At 37.9% G+C, this 23,451-nt stretch overlaps 1 protein-coding gene across 1 annotated transcript; it reads left to right on the top strand.

The window, feature by feature from the left end:
• The first annotated feature begins 16,914 nt into the window (after positions 1 to 16,914).
• Positions 16,915 to 22,693, top strand: LOC137936379 (cystathionine gamma-synthase 1, chloroplastic-like). The gene is made up of 11 exons (XM_068780996.1): positions 16,915 to 17,504; positions 18,024 to 18,127; positions 18,248 to 18,321; positions 18,413 to 18,581; positions 18,686 to 18,745; positions 18,833 to 19,036; positions 19,133 to 19,219; positions 20,142 to 20,249; positions 20,754 to 20,849; positions 20,991 to 21,109; positions 22,343 to 22,693. Exons 1-11 carry the CDS (start codon positions 17,048 to 17,050, stop codon positions 22,464 to 22,466), a joined length of 1,602 nt encoding a protein of 533 aa, XP_068637097.1. The 5' UTR covers positions 16,915 to 17,047; the 3' UTR covers positions 22,467 to 22,693.
• Positions 22,694 to 23,451: the final 758 nt, after the last annotated feature.

Here is a 23,451-nt window from a genome sequence, read left to right as displayed (position 1 = left end):
GATGTAGTGCACCAGGAAAGATTCCGACATATCAACCTCAAATTTCTTCAATTGTGCCGCAATATCCCTCATTTGTATGATGTGCTCACGCACACCTCGTATACTGGTGAGCTGGAGGGATGAGAGCATCATGATTAGGGTGCTTGCTAGAGCCTTGTTTGAAGTGATAAATTACTCATCAATGGCTTTTAGCAAATCTTTGACCTTTTCATGCTGGTCAACGGAACCACGAATACCAGCAAAAATTCTTGTCTCAATGAACATCATACTGAGGCGATTAGATTGCTCCTATCGTTCATAAAGCATGATTTCAACTGCAGTGCTGGTATTAGTAATTGCTGGTGGTTCGTCTTTCCTAATAGCATAGTCTATATCCATCCACCCTAAATGAATAAGAATTTTTTTCCTCCAAACCTTATAGTTATCTCCCTTAAGATCAGGGATCACAATGAATATCAGAGAAATTGACAGGTTGTAGAACTGCATAAAATTACAAATGAAATTTTTATGTTAAAACTGAAGCCTGAATAAATATAATGCTTTACCAATGTAAATCATGCTTAAAAATTGAATCTATTGACATAAAAAAATGCATGTGGGTTAAATTTTTTAATTCAAGCAGATTCAAATATTATTTATGATTAAACTTTATGATAAAAATATCAAATTATGTATGAAGTCATAATTCCTGTGGGTAAATTATGAATAATTTGATCTTTTATCCTAACTAATAAACTCAAATATAATAAAAATTCCTACAAGATAAAATTTATTATATAAGTAAAATTAGTTAAAATTAATGTATAATATACTTTATGTGATCCTAATCATAATATATAATTTTTTATGCAATTAAAGATGTTGTGGCTACTCTCTAATTAATAAAAAATTATATGGATCACTAGACATTAAATCACATAATGCAAAATTTTCATAAGAATAGCATGAATTGCATAATTTTAACTAAAACTAACAAGTGATCATTATGCACAAATATTCTCATTATATATGCATAATTTAAAACTATAATATTATGCATAACTTTAATTTCATGCATTTAATTATATGTCAAAATGCATAAAAAACATTGTTGAAAATACATATCTATATATTCAACAAAAAAGTAATGGTCACTGGCGCCGAATTCGGTGTCAGCGCATGGGTTCGAATCTCGTCGGCACAAAAAAATTGTGTTTTGAGAACCGAGTTGACTCGGTCCTCTCTCAGGCGATTCTCTTTAATGAGTTGGAACGGTGAACCAACTCACCGGTCTGAGTCAACCCTAACCCTTATTTATTTATTTATTTACACTAAGTCACCCTGGCTTGCGCCTCGGTTGTCGAGTTGGAACGTCGAGTCGACTCAGCCTGTATTTACAAACAAACCTTATAACATTAATTTTTATGTTTTTATGCAGGAGGTCGTCTTCAACCTCCAGCTGCATAGAAAGTTGGTTCGCCGGTGTTCCGTCGGCGTTCCTAAACGTTGTCGACGTCGGCAAACTTGTCGGAATGGTCACCGATGCCGACTTCTATGTTTTATGGCGACGTGAGAGCCACCGACTGTCACCACGGTGAGCTCACAAAGAGCTTACGACGAGCAGTAAGTGGCGTTGTTCTGTATGATGTTGATGCCGAAAAACCGTTCAGAATGGTTGCCAGCGCCGACATCGTTCACCGACGCTATTCATGGCCGATGTCAAAGCCCACACTCCTGCATGCAAAGAGCGCATACATGTTTTAAACAGAGAGCAAAAACAGAGCTATTGTAACTCTAACATATGGAACCGACACGCAGGATCAGAGGTTAGCTCTAATACTAGCTGTAAGCTCATCGTGAATTTCTAATTACCACATGAAATTCATTGAATAAAATTTAAACTGAATCCAAAAATCTTACCTCCCTCCATAAGATCAAATTCCATAAAATTCACCAGGCTTTTCTGCTTTTGTTTGGCTCTTCCGCTCTCTGATCACTCTCAGTGATGGTGTAAACTGAAGGTTTTAATGAATGAATGAGATTGGGGACCAAACACTCTATTTATAAGCCAACCTTCCATCAAGCTTATCAGCTTCTGTAACTGCCGATGGGAGGGACGTGGATCATAAACTTCCATGGACGTGGGGACGTGGGTTCATAAACTTCCGAAACGGAACCACGTTCTCCATGAAAGACATTGGCTCATTACTTCCAAAAACTGAAAGGAAGTTAGACCAACCACTGCTTCCAAACTGAAACGAAGCAGTAGTTAACACTCAATGCATCTGATGACAGGGGAATTGATGTCGTTCGCCAACAGATTCAGAATTTTGTGAGTAGTCAAAGTTTTTCCTTTGGGTAATTCTTCTAGTTGATTCTATCTTCTCTTGAAAGACTTAAAAGTCTGATGCTAGCACATATGATACTATTATGCGCCTTATGAAACCTTTTTATATTTTGTCAGGCATATAAGCATATTTTGAAACTATTAAAATAGGTTTCAGATCACAAAATGACTTGTCGAAGTTGGGAATTTTTTCCTACTGATAGTCATATTACTTTTCTTGAGTATAACCTATATCAATTTATTCCTACTAACACTTCTAGCATGCCTAAGCCTATACAAATGTTCAACAAGCCTAAAGGCCGAGAACTGAACAACACAAGTATGGTGAAGACATCCTGCTTTCATACTGTGTCAAAGTTGGTTTCAGGTCCATCTTAAAATGACTTGCTGAAGTGGGGAGACTTTTTCCCAACTAATAACCTTGTGACTTTTATTGATATTAACCAATGCGGGATTACTCCTTCACTAATAAAACCCACTTGTACTTGAATATAATCTGATTTGTGCACTTTAAATGAAATATATAACTTGTTGCAGTTCTGTTAATGCCAGTATTTGTTGCTGTGTATTTGCTCCATTTTTTCATTTTAATTTAACAAAAAGGTGTCTTTAAATGATGAAAAAAGAAAAGAAAGTTCTATTAGAAAAATTGGCAAGTAAACTTTTTTCTCTAACATTTGCTTTTTTTTGTTATTTGTATAGTGAAGTCTCATCTAAAATTGGTTATGTTGGATGAGGCAGATGCTATGACTAAAGATACTCATTTTGCCCTGTGTAGAAGTAGGTGACTGATGGATTCTCATAATTTTTTTATGATTCTTTTTTAGTTTTTAACTGCTTTCCATTTCTTCAGGTTCACATGTTTGCCTTTGTGCTTGTGTATGTTGTAGTTATTAACAAATACACAAAGAGCACCAGATTTACACTTATTTGCAATCATGTGAACAAGATAGTTCCAGCCTTATAGTAGATGTACCCGCTTTTGTTTTGCTCCTTTAGATGCTACTCATGTAAAAGAGCGATTCCAACATGTGATAAAGGCTGAAGAGTTTGTTTCTTGCTTTCACTTTCCCATATGAAGTGTAATGTATATATGTAAAAGAATTATAGATACGTAGAATTTCTCTAAATTCTGAAATTTACAATTTTCTTACATGTATTATGATCAATTTGTTAGGGGCATTTTTTTTAACTTCCCTTCAATCCTTGTAGTGATGGTTCACATAGGGAATATTTGGAAGTTGAACTCTTCTTTTCACCTTTTATGGAAGACTAGAAAGATAGGAAATTTTAAAGTTGATATTAAATTCACTTAATCTTTTGATGGTGAATCGCAATACTGTCGGGAAAAAGGTTCTGAAAATGATAATGGGAATAATGAAATACTCTTTTGATTTCTTGAGCATGGATGTGGTCAGCTTACTCTTTTCATTTCTAGGGCATAATGTGGTTCTTTCCTCATCCTAGCTTCAATGGATATAGTCTCCTACATATTTCTTTATGCTTATTGTTTGTGAAAGATCAAACTGCTCTAGTTTCTCATTATAGCAATTAAATGACTTGCTTTTTAATTTTTGTTTTTTAGATTGATAAGAATTCTATTTGAGAGAGGGAATACAGGTAAACTGAAGAAAAGGCCAAGAACGTATTAGCAAATTACAATGAGGGAGACACTCCAAACAAGCCCATGGAGTTAGAGAGTTAGCTTATTCAACCACTAGTCATCCTTTATACAAAGGGCGAAACTCCAAACAAGCCATTGTGGATTTATTCTACCATTAGTAATTGTGGTGATAATTTTGAGGATGACATAAACACGCAAAAAAGTACTTAGAGGGAGTCTGTAGTACAATTTGCAAGAGCATTGTATTTTTTAGACGTATTAGTAATTTAGATGTGGCAAAATTATTCACTATTATGTTTTAATGAAATTAAATATTTTTTGTTGTATTTTGTATGTACAATTGTAAGTTTCTTATATTAAATATTAGATTGAGTTATGCTTGTGTTATTTTTTTTTGTTATTATGTTGTTTACATAGTACATTGGATAATGGATAGTTTAAGAGTGAGAATTTAAGCACAATTAAAATAATATTTTTATTAACTATTGTGATATTATAAAAGTAAGTATATCATTTTTATATAACTATTTTAATAGACTAACTTTATACAATAAAATATCCTTTTTATATAACTATTTCATATTTAGAAATTACAAAATTACAATTTTAATATTATATAAGTAACCATTTGTTTAATTATTATATTTAATTCATTAACTAACATTAATTAAATTTTCTAAAATTTAGATCTATCAAAATATTTTATTAATAAAAAATCTATTATCACTTTACACCGCACTTTCCATAGTGCACACTAACACAAACAAGTACTTTACACTGCACTTTACATAGTGCACACTAACACAAACAAATACTTTACACTGCATTTTCCATTGCGCTCACTGACACAAACAAGTGATTCACTTTCACTATGTAATTCACTTTCCACAATACTTACAAAGTGCACTAACCCCTTTTTTTAATATGTACTGCCTGCTTGTTTGAGTGGTTGCAGAACGGAATTCCTCAGTTGCAGGGGTGTAGGTCTATTTTGCTTATTAACTATGTACTACAAAGGGTGGGCATCTTGGTATTGCCAGAGAGATGTGATAAAAAAATGTCAAAACAATAATAATAAAGAATTTAATATCTAACATATTGTATCGATACTTTCAAAATCCAAGATGTATTTGTTAAGTTGTGGAGCCTAACTACGCCCTACGTTGAGTTGGTCGCGGATCAACCTACACGGTCAAGTCGCTGTGGGCGGTTGGAAGGGGGGCTGGAAGCCCCCCTCCCGAGGGTGTGGGGGCAGAGCCCCCGCCTAGTCCACGATATATTAACTGTTATTTTATTAAGGGCGGTTGCCCTAATTTTCTCTTTATAATTGGGGGGAGCCGCTATTAGGGTTTTATGATCTTAATCCAAGGAGCATCTCATGTTGTAGCTCGAGAGGTTAGAGAGAAACACCTGTAAGTGTGTGGTTTCTCTTGTAAACTATTTCATCTTCATAGTGAATTATTGCAGCAGCGGAAGACAGGATGTAGTCTCACCTTGAGGTGAACCTATATAAATCTTGTCATTTATTTTTTTGTTTGCTTTTCCTTTCTTTGATGATTATTATTATTGTTCTCGTTAGTTTGGAATTAGGGCGTTTAATTCCTAACAAGTGGTATCAGAGCTTTGGTTCATGATTGAAAGTAATGGCTAGCGTAGAAGGATCGACACTAGGGATCAACAAGTTTTGTTGAATTTATGAAAAATAAAAATACTTCATTGACTTATTGTAATTAGTGTACATGAACCTCTATTTATAATAGAGGAAGGTAGAAGAGTCCAATTACAATAAAACTACCTTTTGTCCCAATTACACCCAAACTTTAACACGTAAAGATAAGTCCTAGCATAATTAAATGACTCAATATAGATAAAAGACAAACATAAATCAAACTATTACTCTTCTAGGACATGACCATAAGATAAATATGCCTTTGTGAGTCCTTCTTGATCTTCTAACTGATGTGATAAGGATGTCAGCTCATGGTAATCATTGTGAATCCTACTCTTATGTGCTTGGGCCCATCTTGTGGGTCTTCCTTGGTTGTGTGACCAATCTTATAATACTCTTAGATATGTGGGCCTTCCTTGGTCGTGTGGGCTTGGGCATATCTTCCAACAAGTTTGATGGTATGGATTTTGCGTTTTGGAGGATACAAATAGTAGTTTATCTATACAGTAAAAAGTTGCACGAACCACTTCTGGATATGAAACCAGAAGTTATGAAAGATGATGAGTGGAATCTCCTCGATAGACAAGCGTTGGGAGTAATCCGGTTAACACTATCGAAGAACGTTGCTCACAACGTGGCGTCTGAGAAAACCACTACGGGGATGATGAAGATTCTATCCGACATGTATGAGAAGCCTTCCGCAAATAATAAGGTACATCTCATGCAAAAACTCTTCAATTTAAATATGACAAAAAATACATCAGTTGCATCGCATTTGAATGAGTTTTGCACGATTGTCAATCAATTGACATTTGTTCAAATTAAATTTGATGATGAGGTTCGTGCTTTAATTTTTTTGGCGTCTCTCCCAAATTGTTGGGACCCTATGAGGGCTACGGTTAGAAAATCTGTAGGCAATGGGAAGTTGACTTTTAATGATGTTCGAGATACCATTCTAGTGGAGGAAGTTTGTAGAAAGGACTCCAAAGAATCATCAACATCTAATTCTGCATACTAGGGGTAGGAATTTCATGATGAATTCTAACAAGGGCAATGGTAGAGGGAAGTCAAGGAATGGTAGAAGCAAGTTCAAATTCGGAAGGAATGTGGAATGCTGGAATTGTGGCAAGTTTGGTCACATAAAGAAGAACTGCACAACATCGAAGAAGGATGAAAAAAAATGATTATGCAAATGTAGTGACTGAAGAGGTGCAAGATGTTTAACTCTTGTCAGTTGATAGCCCTATCGACTCTTGGGTGTTAGATTCAGGTGCTTTTTTTCATACCACCGCACATCGAGAGATCATGGAGAATTATGTTGCTAGAGATCATGGGAAGGTGTATCTTGCTGATGGAGAACCTTTGGATATTGTCGTTGGTAATGTCAGTATGAGGATGTCAAATGGGATAGTGTGGAAAATTCACAAGGTGAGACATGTACCAAAACTGATGCGTAAATTGATCTCAGTAGGGAACTTGATGATGAAGGTCATAATGTGACTTTTAATGGTGCTTGATAGATGCCATATTCTGACATGAGAACTAGGTTAATTATAATAGAATAACCTTTATAATTGTGTTATAGGTGGTTACTTATCGGTTTTCAAATGAAATGAGCATTTATTGAATTTGGCATTAATCACTGTCGATATTGCATATTTCTCTCTCCTGAATTATATTTCATTATTTTTTAGTTTTATTTCTTCCTGAAATGCTTTTTATAGATTCAATTATGGAATTTCATGAGAATTTGGGGGGAGAAGAAGATATTTACCAAAATGCCCTTAGTGAAATGGAGGTAATTTCTAGGGCAAATAGTTTTAAAATAAGAAAAATCATATTTAAAGCAAAGGGAAGCGTCGAACGAAGGGGGTCGAAGGCAGCGTGAAGAGAAAACATAAACGAAGACCAAAACAGAGGTTTTTGACCGGAAACAGGGGAGGACCCGAGAGGAGTTCCCCACCGTCGTTCGTCGGGCCAATACCTTCCGCCACGCCACCGTCGTCCACCGCCGTCCACTGCCGTCCAGCAACCGAGAACAAACCCGAGGAGAGCTCGAGAGAGTCTCCGTCGAGGTGATTTCGACAGTCGTCGCTCGCCAGACCGAGAAGTGATCCGAGAGGGCTTCTCCGGTGCAACTTCCGCTTTCCGACCATCCTCCGGCGTTGGTTACGTATTTCCGACCATTCCCGGAGCTATTCCGACTCCAACCGAGACTCGAGAGAGCCGGTTAGAGAACGTCAGCTCTGTTTCGTTCTTCGCTGGACGTTCCCTCCATCCGTCGGCTTCCAACCTTCGTCGCCGGCGTCGTCTCTACCTCCGGCCACTCACTCTTGCCAACCCGAAGCCATTGATTTCAGGAAATTGCAGCACCCGTGAGAACGAGTTGCTGCCCGAGCGAGAGGAGGAAGAAGGGGAGTAATTAGTCATTATTGAATTTAGTTTTTATATGGTTTGAACTTAGGTTTTGAATGTTAATTGAATCTGATTTGATAATTAATATTTATTTAAGATTTGTTTTCTGGATATTTGATTAAATTAGCTAATTAGGGTAGGATTATAATTGAGGTTGGATTTTGGTATTTTAATCCGATTTCTGTCTTTCACTCTATGTGCCCAAGAGGGGATAGACGCAAGGATTGAGAAATCGGATTCGTGATTACGTGGCGCTCGAGAGAGGCATTAATCACGGTAAAATCCAGAGTTGATAATTTTAGCATCATCACAATAGGAAATTGATTCTCTGCATTCTATTGTAATCCGCTCTTTGTCATTAACTCTAGGCGCCCGAGAGGGGCTAGACGCAAGGATTGAGAATCCGGATTCATGGTTACGTGGCGCTCAAGAGAGGCACGAATCACGGTAAAATCCAGAGTTGACGTTTCCTGTTGTGCAAGTAGTTAATTAGATTATTGCTTGATAATTTAGGATATAATTAGTGTTTAGTTCAGATTAATTCATCATATTTGGTTAGGCTAGTTGACTGAAGAATACACAGAATTCAATCCTTCCTGTGGATATGACCCTCGCTTACTGCTAGATTACATGAATGATTCGTACGCTTGCGAGGTATTAAAGCCGATGTAACTAAATTTTACATCAGTGCTGCCTGGAAAGTCACTAAGGGATCCATGGTTGTTGCATGAGGAGTTGAAAATAGAACTTTTTTACATCACTTACAGTTGCAGAGACACGATTGTAGTTGTTGATGTTGATATTGATTTTGACTTGTGGCATTATAGGCTCGGTTACATGAGTGAGAAAGGAATGAAAGTGCTTCAGTCCAAAGGGAATCTACCAGGGTTGAAAATTTTAAATAACAGTTTATGTGAAAGCTGTATTTTCGGCAAATAGAAAAGGGTCAGTTTTTCTAAGGCTAGAAAGGAGCAAAAGACAACAAAATTGGAGTTACTTCACACAGATGTGGGGGCCTTTAATTGTTACTTCCCTAGGTGGTTCTAACTATTATGTGACATTTATTGATGATGCAAACAGAAAGGTATGGGTTTATTTCCTAAAAAAAAAATCTGATGTTTTTTATACCTTCAAGAGATGGAGAACAATGGTTGAGAATGAGACAAATTTGAAGGTGAAGTGTTTGCGGTTAGATAATGGGGGAGAATATGTAGATGATGATTTCAAGCGGTACTGTGCTGATAAAGGAATCAATATCAAGAAGACCATTCTTGGAAAACCTCAACAAAATGGTGTGGCTTAGAGGATGAACAAAACTTTGAATGAGCATGCTAGGAGCATGAGATTACAAGCAGGATTGCCAAAGATGTTCTGGTCTGAGGTTATTAGCACTACTACCTATTTGATCAATAGTGGTCCCTCAACACCATTGAATTGCAAAATACCAGAAGTGGTATGGAGCGGCAAAGAGGTAAACCTTTTTTTCTCGAAAGTGTTTGGTTGTGTTTTTTATATCACATTGATTCTACTGCTAGAAGTAAACTTGATGTCAAATCTAAATTAAGTTTCTTTATTGGCTATGGTAGTACTTGTTGGCGTAAGTTCCTCCAGAGGACTTCTTCCTCTGGAATTGTCTTCCAGATGCGTAAAAACAGAGAAAGAAGTCCTCTGTAGCTACAGTGTTGGAGATGATCTGAGAGATGGGTTACGAGTAACTGTAATATTATGTATATAAATAGAAATGTAAGTATATGAAATAAAATGAGAAAGGAAGAAAGATTTTATGATTTTACATGGTATCAGAGCGGGTCTGAACCAGAGAACGGCTTCGGCGACACGTAGGGAGAAAAATTGGACTACGGAGATTCCTGTGCGTGTTGATTCTTCGACGCGAACGAATTGTTGAGAATGAAGGCTTAAGCTTGGAGTGGGAGACCTCTCCCACTGTAGATGGCACTCGTAAGGACGATGGTCTGTGTAATGAGAAATCTCTCATCCCGCGCATCTTAGAGGAAGTATCGCGGGGACAATGAACTTTCGAAATCAAATCCCGCTTCCCCACAGCCGACGACGCTCATGGGAACGACGACCTGCGCAGCGAGAAATCTCTCATCCCGCATGGCACAGAGGTATCTTCTCAGGGACAATGAACCTTCGAAATTAAACCCGCCCAAAATTAGGGAGCGAGATTTAATTTTGAAGCCCAGCGACTCAGACTGGACCGGACCCAGACCAGAACAGGTTTGGATCGAACCAGCCTTGGGCCAGACTCATACCGAATCGGACTCAGACCGGACTAGACTCAAACTGCACTAGACTCGACTCAAACCAGACTCATACCAAGACTTGACTTGGACTGGACTCGACCTATCCTAGGTTGTCAAGATGTATATCTCAGACAAAGACAAACTGGGGTATTTGAATGGTGATGTCCCTCAACCTCCTCAGACAGATACAGACCCAGTTAATGGTCTCCTCGGATCCACTAGAGAGGATGATTTCAAAGCGTGGATACTTGACTCTAGAGCAACGGCCTATATGACATTTGATGCAAATGATTTTTCTCAATACACTACTCCTTGGCAAAATAGCATTGCCAACGCTAATGGAATTATCTCTCCAGTAACAAGGGTTGGAACAATAATGTTCTCACCAGCTCTACCATTATCTAATACACTACTCGTGCCCTCTCTTTCTCACAAGTTATTATTAGTGAGTAAAGTTACCGATGAGTTGAATTATGTGGTTCTTATTTACCCTATATTTTATCTTATTCAGGATATTCTCACCAAGGAGATCATTGGGAGTGGTACTAAGAGGAGGGGGCTCTATTACATGGAAGATTTCAGCGTAGGTTGTGCATATCACATGCGGCACCCAAGCGACCTCAAAGTGAAACAAATTTTGATATGGCACCGTCGGTTAGGCCATCCTTCATTCAGATATTTGAAATATATGTTTCCCAATCTATTTTTGAATTTGTCAGTTCTGGATTTTAACTGTGAGACTTGCATTCTAGTTAAAAGTCATCGAGTCAATTATCTGTTAAGTATGAATAAGAGTAATAATCCTTTTGCTTTAATTCACTTTGATGTGTGGGGTCCTTCCCCCAAAGTTGCTAGGTCTGGTGTTCGTTGGCTTGTCATATTTGTTGATGACTGCACACGAATGACTTGGCTTTGTTGAAACACAAGGATGAGGTCTTTCAAACCTGTCAATCCTTTCATAAGATGATCCAAAAACAGTTCTCTACCAACATTCGAATTCTTCGATCTAATAATGGTGGAGAATATGTGAATCATCAATTCCGTAATTATTTCAACACCATGGACTGATTCATGAAACCTCGTGCCCCTAGAATCCTCAGCAAAATGGTATTGCAAAGAGAAAAAATCACCACATTCTTGAAACAGCTCGAGCACTTTTACTTGGGACTCAAGTGCGTAGCCATCATTGGCCTGATGTTGTTACTATGACTGTCTACCTCATTAACAGTATGCCTTCTAAAATTCTTGAGTTTAAGAATCCCCTACAAGTCCTATCAAACTATGTTTCATTACCCTCTGTGCTCATGCTCCCCCCTCGAATTTTTGGTTGTGTTGTGTTTGTTAATCTTCACAAAAACCAATGCTCGAAGCTTGATCCATGTGTCATTCGGTGTATGTTTTTTGGGATATGCAGTCCATAAAAAAGGCTGCTACGATCCAACTACTCCACGCACATATATAACTATGGATGTCACGTTTCTTGAATCCAAATCTTTCTACTCGTCCGCTACATCCAATTCCTCTCTTCAGGAGGAGACACAAGAAGAAGAGCTAAATTGGATGACATTTGATTGGTTTAAGGACACTGATATAGCGACCACTATGGAACCAGATCTAGAGAAGATATCCTCAGAAATTGATAATGAACAGTACCCTTCTCCTTAGTATCCAACGACCCATCTCCTGAGAACATCATTAAAGTAAGTAATCCTATCGCACCTCAAAATTCTAACGATGTGGATATTCCTGTTGGTTATGAATTACCTGTCAGGCGCAATCGGGGCAAACCACCAAATAGATATTCCCCCGAAATGAAGGGAAACAAATCAAAATACCCTATTGCCAATTATGTGTCTATAAAAGAATTGTTTGAACCCCTCAAGAAGTCTGTAAATGAATTTTCCTCACAACATGTCTCCACAAGTGTTAATGAAGCTCTGAAAGACCCTCGGTGGGTTCAAGCCATGAAGGAAGAAATGAAGGCATTAGTAAAAAATGAGACCTGGAGTCTTGTTCCTTTACTTGAAGGTAAAAGAACAGTGGGGCGTAAATGGGTATTCTCCAACAAATACAAATCTGATGGAACAATTGAACGGTACAAGGCAAGGCTAGTAGCAAAAGGATATACACAAACATATGATGTGCATTATCAAGAGACATTCTCACCGGTGGCCAAATTGAATACCATTAGAGTTTTGTTATCTCTTGAAGCTAATCTTGATTGGCCACTGCACCAATTTGATGTTAAAAATGTTTTTCTCCATGGAGATCTTGAAGAAGAAATCTATATGGATGTTCCTCCAGGATATATAGCAAATTATGAAGCAAAAACGGTGTGCAAAATCCAACGAACTCTATATGGCTTGAAGCAATCTCCTAGAGCGTGGTTTGAGAGATTTAGTTTGGCAATACGGAAATATGATTTTAAACAAAGTAACTCAGATCATATGTTATTCTTAAAGCATCGATGAGGTAAAGTAACTGTTTTGATAGTGTATGTAGACAATATGATCATTACAAGAGATGATCTTGAAGAAATAACAAGACTTCAAGAGCAATTGGCAACAAAATTTGAGATGAAAAATTTGGGAGGACTCAAATATTTTCTGGGATCGAAGTTGTTAGGTCCAAGCAAGGCATATTCCTTTCCCAACGAAAATATATCCTAGATCTATTATCAGAAGTTGGACTACTGGAGTGTAAACCTACAGATATCCCAATAATTCCAAATCACAAGCTTGGAAAATACCTAGACCAAGTGCCAACAAACAAAGGAAGATACCAAAGGTTGGTTGAAAAACATATTTATCTCTCCCATACACGACCTGATATTGCCTATGCAATAAGTGTAGTAAGCCAATTCATGCATTATCCTAGTGAAGATCATATGAATGCAGTGAATCAAATTCTTCGATACCTAAAGTCTTCCCCTGGGAAAAGACTTATGTTCTCAAGAAACCATCACCTAAGGGTTGAAGGTTATACAGATGTTGACTGGGTAGGAAATATTTCAGATAGAAGATCTACCTCATGCTATTTTACGTTTGTTGGGGGAAACCTAGTTACCTGGAGAAGTAAGAAACAGAAGGTAGTAGCGTTATCAAGTGATGAAGCTAAGTTTCGTGGGATGGCTAAGGGTCTTTGTGAGCTTCTATGATTTCAGAGATTATTAACCGAAATTGGCTTTGGCCCAAACTGTGAGATGAACTTATTTTGCGATAATAAGGCGGCTATTGATATTTCACGTAACCCGGTTCAGCATGATCGGTCTAAACATGTGGAAGTAGATCGACACTTCATCAAGCAAAACCTTGAGGCAAAGATAATTCGATTTCCATTTGTTAAATCTGAAGATCAGTTGGCAGACATACTTACAAAAGCAGTATGCCATAAGAACTTCTAGAACTCACTTGGCAAGTTGGGCATCAAAGATGTATATGCACCAACTTGAGGGGGACTGTTGGCGTGAGTTCCTCCTGAGGACTTCTTCCTCTGGAACGGTCTTCCAGATAAGTAAAAACAGAGGAAGAAGTCCTCTGTAGCTACGGCGTCAGATATGATCCGAGAGACGGGTTATGAGTAATCGTAATATTATGTATATAAATAGAGATGTAAGTGTATGAAATAAAATGAGAAAAAAAGAAAGATTTTAAGATTTTATAGTACTGAGTTTGGTTATCGATTCTGGGATGACCAAAGTCATAAGGTTATCAAGAGCAAGGACGTAATCTTTAATGAAGGTGCCTTGTATAAAGACAAGTTGAAAACAAAGTCTTAGAGCACAAGTGATAAAGCCAAGAAGTCTGAAGTGATTCAATTGATAGATCTTCTAGCTATTGAGATGGAGAATATTGTTCAGAAAAACCACGAGAACATACCCCCATAAGTAAATTAGAACATTCTTGTGACTCAACTCAGGAGATCTTCCAGAACTAGTAGACCACCACAGAGTACTCCCCTGCACTTAATTATATTTTGTTTACTGATAAAGGTGAACCAAAGATTTATGAGAAAGTCGTGCAAGTTGATGAATCAACAAAGTGGGAGTTAGCCACACGGCATGAGATGGATTCATTGTTATCCAATCAGACATGGCAGTTGATTGAATTACCAAAAGGAAAGAAGGCCTTGCAGAATAAATGGTGTATCGAATAAAAGATGAACACGATGGCAACAAGCAGTACAAGGCAAGACTGGTGGTAAAGGGTTTTCAACAAAAAGAAGGCATTGACTACACTGAAATTTTCTCTCCAGTAGTGAAATTGACTACTATTAAAACGGTGCTTGGACTAGTGGCAAATGAAGACTTGCACTTAGAGCAGTTGGATGTAAAGACAACCTTTCTTCATGGTGATTTGGAGGAAGAAATTTACATGATGCAACCATAGGGTTTCAAAGTACCAGGAAAAGAGAAAATAGTGTGCAAACTTCAAAAGAGCATATAAGGTCTTAAACAAACTGCAAGACCATGGTATAAGAATTTTGACACCTTTGTGAGTGATGATAGTTTCTTGAGGTGCTAGCAGATTATTGCTATTATGTGAAGAAGCTTCATGACTCCTACATCATTCTACTGCTATATGTTGATGACATGTTGATAGCATGTGCTTGCAAATAAGAAATAGATAATTTGAAAATGGAGTTGTCGAAGAAGTTTGCAATGAAGGATTTGGGTGTTGCAAAACAAATCCTTGGGATATGGATTACTAGAGATACTGATACCTTGAAACTGTCACAAAAAGAATATGTGAATAAGGTATTGAGCATATTCAACATGAATGATGCAAAACTAGTGAGTACTCACTTTAGGCTATCTAAGGAGCTTACAGAGCAGGAGCGACCCAACATGGCCAATGTGCCTTATACTTCTACCATTGGCAGTCTCATGTATGCCATGGTGTGTACTAGACCAGACATAGTTCATGCAATGAGAGTTGTGAGCAGATATATGAGTAATCTGGGTAAACAACATTGGGAAACAGTAAAGTGGATTCTCAGGTATTTGAGAGGCACTGCAGACTCAACCTTATGTTTCAGAAAATTAGACTTAGGATTACAGGGTTATGTAGTTGTTAACATGGCTGGAGACATTTATGGCAGAAAGAGTACCAATGGATATGTATACACATTAGATGGTACAATAATTAGTTGGGTCTCTAAGTTGTAGAAGATAGTTGCTCTTTCCACCACTGAAGCAAAATACGTCGTTGTGACCGAAGCCAGCAAAGAAATGGAATGACTGCAGTCTTTCTGGGAAGAATTAGGTCTCAAACAAGGGAAGAATGTATTGTATTGTGACAGTCAGAGTACTATTCATTTAGCAAAATCGTGTTTATCATACCAGAACAAAGCACATACAAGTGCATTATCACTTCATCATATCGGCTCTGGAGGATGGAGTCTTAGCGCTTGAGAAGATTCAAGGAAGTCAGAATCCGACAGATATATTAACAAAGACTGTTACGATCGAGAAATTAAAGTTGTGTTCAACTTCAGTTGGACTTATCTCTGAGAATTGAGAAGTTGTTGCCGTTGTAGATGAGATATTGATGATGGATTAGTCTCCAAGTGGGAGATTGTTAAGTTGTGGAGCCTAATTAATGTCCTACGCTGAGTTGGTTGTGGATCGACCTGTGCGGTGAGGTCGTTGTAGGGGTTGGAAGGGGGGCAGAGCCCTCACCTGGTTCACAATATATTAACTATTATTTTATTAAGGACAATTTGAGAATTTTATTTTTGTATTATGGTTGCCCTAATTTTTTCTTTATAATTGAATAATACCTAGCTCGAGAATTTAGAGAGAAACACCTGTAAGTGTGTGATTTTTCTTGCAAACTATTTCATCTTTATAATGGATTACTGTAGTGGTGGAAGACAGGATGTAGTCTCACCTTGATACGAACCTGTATAATTTTGTTGTTTGTTTTCGTGATTATTTTTTCTTTCTTTCGTGATTAATATAATTATTCTCGTTAGTTTAAAATTAAGGTGTTCAATTCCTAGCGGTATCTAGAAAGAGACAGGAAAGGACCATATAAATATAATGAACCAGATATTTTACGGAGAAAAAAAATCATATTTGATTTTGTATGGTTGCCTGCTACTTCCGAGAAGGTAAAACAAACAGAAAAAGATAAAAAGTATCAGCACCTTTCTGTCTTTCTCGCTAAAGAAAAAGAAGGGTTTTCTGGTATGATTGATCCCCAGACTCCACTGATTACCACTTTTGCTCCTAGCTTATTTCTGGCGGCTGCCGTGACTAAAGATGCCTTTCAAAGTTGATTGACTCGAGGAGAGAGTCGGGCTTAAGTTGTTTTATGCGTCCATGGCAAGTAGTATTCAAGTTGTGGTTCACAAATGGAGGCCAGTGCTTTCCAATCCTGGAACCCACCGGCGGAGGAAAATGATTAACATATTTTAAAATATTGACATATATACTAGACTATAGTTTCTAGTATTTTTTCCAAATCGACGGCTTGGAATTAAACAGGAGCCCACTCGAACCAGTCGACCCAAACAGTAGTCGGGCGTGTCAGTTACTGTTTTTTTGGAATCGACGCGTTAAATTGGCTATATTTTGAGTGCGAGGCTCTTCCAAAATAAGAATTAAGGACAGACTCGCTCAGGGAGTAACGAGAGAGCGAGGTTAGAGCAGGGTAGGAGAGAGCGTGAGTGGGTGACGGAGGGAGCATTTACAAAAAACTTCCTTCGGATTCCGTGTTCCTAGTTTTTGTTTTTCTTTCCAAATGGCTGTCTCCAGCTGCGCTAGGTTTTTTCCGGCTTTCGAATGCCGCTCCGAGCCAGATTTCTCCTCCGCCAACCCTAAGCCGGAGACGACACGCTCCGCCCGTTTCTCTCTCCACGGATCCTCCTACCTGTCTCTCCGCACGTCCGGTGGAGTTTCAGGTCTCTCCTCTCTCATCTTCCGATTTCCCCCTAACTTTGTCCGCCAGCTCAGTACCAAAGCGCGGAGAAACTGTAGCAACATTGGTGTCGCCCAGATCGTCGCCGCTTCGTGGTCCAATCCTGCTGTTGTACCAGCCACTGCGAGTTTAGCTCCCGTTGACGGCGCTATCTCCGATGGCGCTATATCCGATGGCGCTCTCCTCAGTTCCTGTAATTCTAATGGTGTACAGTTATCCGATTCGGCCATTTCCGAGGCCTCATTTTTCAGCTCCGATGGGAGTATTGCAGTTCATGCCGGTACTCTTCGATATCATCGCTTTTTGTCTGCATGCTATTACATCATTTTAATGTCTTTTAACCTTTTTTTTTTTCATTTTATTTTTGTTGGTTTTGAATCTCATTCCATTCATGCTGCGGATAGAAGATCTGTACATGTTAAGATCTTCCAAATAATCCAGCGGACTTTACACTCTCTCAAAGATCTACGTATCTATTCTACTTTGATATGTTATTCAAGAGCTTTCTGGATTTCCTTCATGAGTTGCAGCAACGTACGAGTCTAAAAGATTTTCGTAATAAGCTCACTTTATTGTCTATCGTTTCTTCTTGGTGGCTTGAGATGCTAAAGTCACCTTTGAATTGTATGCTCTCAACAAATTTATTGGGGTTGACTCTGAAATTGCATTTTGGAGTTACCGAATAGATGATAGGGGACGTAAGCGTACTATTTTTCAGATTCTGCGCCTTTGGTTGCGTTACCTTGAGGTTTGCATTCGTGTTCTTAATTCTTTATATTTACGCTGTTGGATTGTGCAGGTGAAAGATCAGGGCGCCGTTTAGTTACAGATGCAATCACCACTCCAATTGTCAATACTACAGCTTACACGTTTAAGAACACGGCTGAGCTCATTGATTTTAAGGTGTATTTTGCATTTGATGTTTCTTACTGACGCTAAACCAAGTCATGACCGCATTTTGTGCTTCTGTTCACAACTCTATGGTGAAGTAGAAACTGATCTAGGATGATGACTCTCTTGCAGGAGGGAAGACACAAGAGTTATGAGTATGGTCGTTATGGGAACTATACAACTGAGGTTGCAGAAGCAAAGATCAGGTTTGTGTGTTGTCTTTTGTTTTTACCGGGTTGTTGTATCTACCCTAAAAGGTGATTTATAAGTTACATCTGAACTTATTGGGTGGAGCAGTGCTTTAGAGGGGGCAGAGACCACCCTTTTCATGGCGTCTGGCATGAATGCTAGCACGGTCTTGCTGATGGCACTTGTTCCAGCTGGTGGGCATCTTGTCACGACTACAGATTGCTACAGAAAGACCAGAATTTTCATCCAAACATTCCTTCCTAAGATGGGGATTACGGTAATGGTTATACTAAATCATCAAATTGTTTATGTATGCTGGACCATGTTATTATCCCTTATTCTTTTTCATCCTTTACCTTATTCTGTATTGTTGAACTGCAGACCACAGTCATTGATCCTGCTGATGTGGATGAACTGAAAGTAGCTTTGGAGAAGAACAATGTCAGTAAATGAGAGTTTTGCTCTTTTCCATTGCATTTTTTCTTCTATTTCATCAATTATTGTTACTTATTACCCATTTTGTTGCAGGTATCTCTTTTCTTTACTGAATCTCCGACTAACCCTTACCTCCGATGTGTTGATATTGAGTTGGTTTCAAAGCTATGCCGTAGTAAAGGGACAATCTTTTGTGTTGATGCAACATTTGCCACCCCTATCAACCAAAAGGCCTTAGCTCTTGGTGCAGACATTGTTCTGCATTCTGCGACAAAGTACATCGCTGGTCACAATGATGTAAGCGAAGCAAGCTCAGAAGGATGCTTAGACATGTTTGTTTTATTTGCATTAGAGCAACAATGATTTTAATGATATTTTATCATTTTTCTTCAGGTTATTGCTGGTTGTATTAGTGGTTCAGAGAATTTGGTTTCTAAAGTACGTGGTCTGCATCATGTTTTGGGTGGTGTTCTCAATCCTGTAAGTTACACCGAGGACCAAAGTGTGAACAAATTTCAGTTGTTGTTACCAAAATTATGAGGAACTCTCATTCCATTCTGATTTAAGAAATTCAAACCGAACCATGAAAGCTTTCAATTGCAGAACTTTATTTTATTTGAAGATGTACAGATATTTGTGGTGTGAATCCAATATGTTGTATAGTTTACCAGTCATAGGAAATGATAATTGGAAAATATTGACTTGTGATTGTGTGGTGCCAGGTGATGAGGGTGAATCTACTGTTTTCTTACTATTTTTATGAATTCAGGTGCTTGACCCATCTGGCATATAGTGTGGTTTTTAGCAATCAGGAGTAGTAAAATTGAAATAGCTTGACTTGTGATGTATATTGCCTGCTGGCAGGGATGATTGTACTGTTCTCCTACTATTTACTATTTACTGACTTCAGGTGTTCTCAGTTATGATCATAGATCATGGGGATGACACATCACATCCCTGTAGTAATAGTTGGTGCAGATTAGCTTGAAGCCTTTGAGGCATTCAGCTTGTGAAGTTTTTCATACCTGCTTATGTTGGCGGGTTTTATTTTCTGGGGCCTTTAGTTTGGTAGACGCTTCGCTCTTTTTTTTTACCTTCTTCTCTCAATGAACTTATCATTTTCTTTCAAAAATTAAAAAAGCTTATAACAAGAACCATGAGCTATTACAAGATTTTTTAGTGGTTATTTACTTTTTTTGTGTGCCATTTGAATATAGATCCATAAATGTGAGGATTTGATCCTGTGGTTTCTACTTTCCTGGTAAAATTTTTGAATACTTCCAAGATCTCTTTGAACACTGAAATGGTAGACCACTGTATTTTTTTCCCTTGATTGATGGCACATTTTGCAAGTACATACCAGAAGCTTATATTGACCAGAGTTGTCATGTGGTCTTATCAGAATGCCGCATACCTGATCGTTCGAGGCATGAAGACGTTGCATCTACGTGTACAGCAACAAAATAATACAGCAATGAGGATGGCCCAACTTTTAGAGGCACATCCTAAGGTACTAACGTTACTTAAATTCATATACAAAATAAAGTTTGATTTGCTGGCTACTCCAATCTTTGTAACTATCTGCTACATAAGGAGAATTTTTTATTTTTTTTAACACAATGTACCAAGCAATTTCCCTGGAACCTATATTATAAACTGTTAAAGATAGGGTAACTAACTCTGGTTCTTTGTGATATATGAAGTGTACCTTGAACAGGAATTTACTTTCTTTTTTCTAAAACTAATTGAATGGGTTGCAATTGGTCCTGGTAGCAACGAGGGTTGCTGACGGCCAGTTTAGCGGCTATGTTGCTAGTATTGTTACTAATTAATATCCCAAGTTTTCTGTACAAACTGCTTGCATATTGCATCGTCATATATGCATGCATGTTGTTGGCATCTGTATTATCTGGAGATGTATTTTTGTAGCTCTTTGAATTTGTATTGATATTCGTGTGCTTTGCTTCATGCACTTTTTATTTATTTGTCCTGCACGGTTTGTGGTGTTTGGTAGATTTTGCGAGTCCATTATCCAGGCTTACCAAGTCATCCGGAGCATCATATTGCCAAGCAGCAAATGACTGGTTTTGGTGGTGTGGTCAGTTTTGAGGTGAGAAGTTATATAGTGTCTTTTATCCTTGTTGTCTTCTGTTATTATAGTATTTGTTCAATTCACTGACTCACATTTATTATATTGGAAAGATCCACTGAAGGATATTCTTCTTTGCTCTGGTGATTGTGGCTTGTCCAGGTAGATGGAGACTTGAATACTACAGCAAAATTCATTGATGCTTTGAGAATTCCTTACCTTGCCCCGTCATTTGGGGGCTGTGAAAGCATTGTTGACCAGCCTACTGTCATGTCTTACTGGTACTTTTTTTTCCTTCACTTTTTATTGATGATACTGCAGATAATTCTTCTTAAGCATGCATACTTGTGTTGTGTGACTGAGAGATGGACAGCTACTCACATGTTATGACTCTTATGAACCCAATTTGACCGTTTTTCTTGCATAATGGGCTCATGAAGAATTGATCCAACTTTTTCCCTAGAAAGTGATTTTAAAAGAAATTGGCTTTTCAAATACTGATTTAATATTTTCTTGGAAAATGGGGACAGGTTGCCTGGGCCCTTTTGTTTTGACTGTCTTGACTTTATGAGGTAAACTGTTGAATGAACATCCTCTACGGAGTCAGTTAAGGTGCTTAGTGTGTTTCTGAAGGATATATCGCTACATGTACTGGCTCAATCAATTATGTTGAATTTTTAGCCAACTTTTCATGTTAAACAGGTGCTAAATTGCTCAATGAAGAAAGTTGTTGCTGTATGCTAATATACTGAAACAATTTATTACTTGATCAGAAGAGTCTAAGAATTAGGCATAGAAATAACAAAATTCTTGAAATCTAAATATGTTCTCAATTTTACCCACGTCATCTTGCTACGGTTCTTGTATCATAGAGGAACTAACACTAAGTTATTCTATATGATTTATTCTTAGTATCTAGTTCCTCAGATTTTCCCCATTTTACTTGGGCCTTGGCTGACTGCCCACACTGTTTGGGTGATATCGATGTCAAAGGGGTTTTCAGTATTGTGGGCAGACTAAAGCTATGGGAAGATATTAAAATGTTCAATGTAAACTTTGATAATGCTATATTTAAATATGAAGAAACAGTCACAATCGGAACTGGATTATATTTTATTCCCAAAACTTTTATCGGCTAATGGCAACTAGAAGAGGTATCTATATTATAGTTGTAATTTAATTGGCTGAAGGTGACAGGCCATTCAGAACATTTACTGAAGTATAAGATTGACTTATTATTTCCTAGATATCAATATCCACATTTTGAAGAACAAATACGTTGTATCAGAGGAAAAAGTATATTTTCCAAACAATCGTATGAGAATGGGCAGCTTTGCAATATGAAAAACAAGGCAACTGTGAAAATTTGTGATTGCACCCATTTAGGAATGTTGATATTTCTTTGTAGTTTGAATAAAGCTTGTTTACATACAGTCTGCTAATGCATGAGAACCATGTTCATTTATCTAAACTAAGATTCTTAGGTACCACTTTTCATTTTTTCTTTTGATCAGGGATCTTTCCCCGGCAGAGAGAGCCAAATTTGGCATCAAGGATAATCTGGTACGGTTTAGCATTGGAGTTGAAGAGTTCGTAGACTTGAAGGCTGACATTCTTCAAGCCCTGGATCGTATATAGGGGAAATCTTATTTAGTGATATCATTTCCTTTGGGGTTTGTGCACTGTATAAGTTTGTCAGTCTCTTCTTGGATTCTATCCTACTTTTGGGCAGTGTTCTTTGAGAACTCGTCCAGTTTTACCTTGTTGCCATGGTTATTATTCTCCCCTTGGGACAATATTTGCAGTGATTTGCTTTAGTTTGGAAATAACAATTATAACGTTCTGTTTGTAAGCAGGCGGTGCAAGTTGTAGCTTCTTGGAGGTTGAGCATCGAGCATCGTGAATTTGCTTTTCAACTAGGCAAAACGATTATTGGGTTTTGGAAATTTTATTTTCTAATATTTGCTTTCAATAACGTAATGTCGATGGCTACATTCTTTTGAACTGAATAGTTCCCTAATGACTGTCCCGATCAATGGGCTCGATAATTGGAATCAGGGCAATCAAGAGAACAGAACATATATACAAACCCAAAGTCTCTCTTGTTTTTCTGGCAAGCAGTAAACAAAGTCTTACTTACAAGCAGCTTCGATGTATATTACCCACAACACCTCTGGCGTCCCAGTGGAATCAAGTCAAAAGGAGAAATTGAGCTTGTTAGTGGCAATGAAACAGCAGGTTCCAGACGTGCTCCAAATGTTTCCATGCTACGGGGAAGATGAGATCCACAGAGCGAAGGGGGCAATCTACTTTAACAGCGTTAGTTCAGCTCTTTCAATTAATTTTAAGTTTTAACGTTAAATAGCCCAAACATATTTTGATCCATCCAAGCCTCGAATACCTCGTAAACTACAGCAGTGATTGAAAATTTAACATGTTATATGAAGCCTGAAGCCACATTTCAAGTGGGACAGTTTCATTACTTGACTTTAGACTCTTTGAGGCCAAAGCCTTCTTCCCTATCATCAAATACCAGCTCAAGAAGAAAGGCAGCTACTGCTTTGGACTTCCTCGTAGTGAAAATGTAAAACACATCAGCTGCGCCTACTTCCAGTCAGCTGCA

Source organism: Aristolochia californica, unplaced genomic scaffold (assembly GCF_029961685.1).
Source record: "Aristolochia californica isolate CCGP_79_NKW_82.1479 unplaced genomic scaffold, dmAriCali1.0.hap1 SCAF_7, whole genome shotgun sequence".
Classification (NCBI taxonomy): domain Eukaryota; kingdom Viridiplantae; phylum Streptophyta; class Magnoliopsida; order Piperales; family Aristolochiaceae; genus Aristolochia; species Aristolochia californica.
The sequence above is the reverse complement of the archived record's forward strand: the minus strand, read 5'-3'. Positions and strand labels throughout refer to the sequence as shown.

Coding starts and splice junctions, on each gene's coding strand:
- LOC137936379 (XM_068780996.1), top strand. CDS start 17,048: ATGGCTGTCTCCAGCTGCGCTAGGTTTTTTCCGGCTTTCGAATGCCGC. Junction 18,128..18,247: donor CTGAGCTCATTGATTTTAAG/GTGTATTTTGCA, acceptor ACTCTCTTGCAG/GAGGGAAGACACAAGAGTTA. Junction 18,746..18,832: donor TAGCTTTGGAGAAGAACAAT/GTCAGTAAATGA, acceptor ATTTTGTTGCAG/GTATCTCTTTTCTTTACTGA.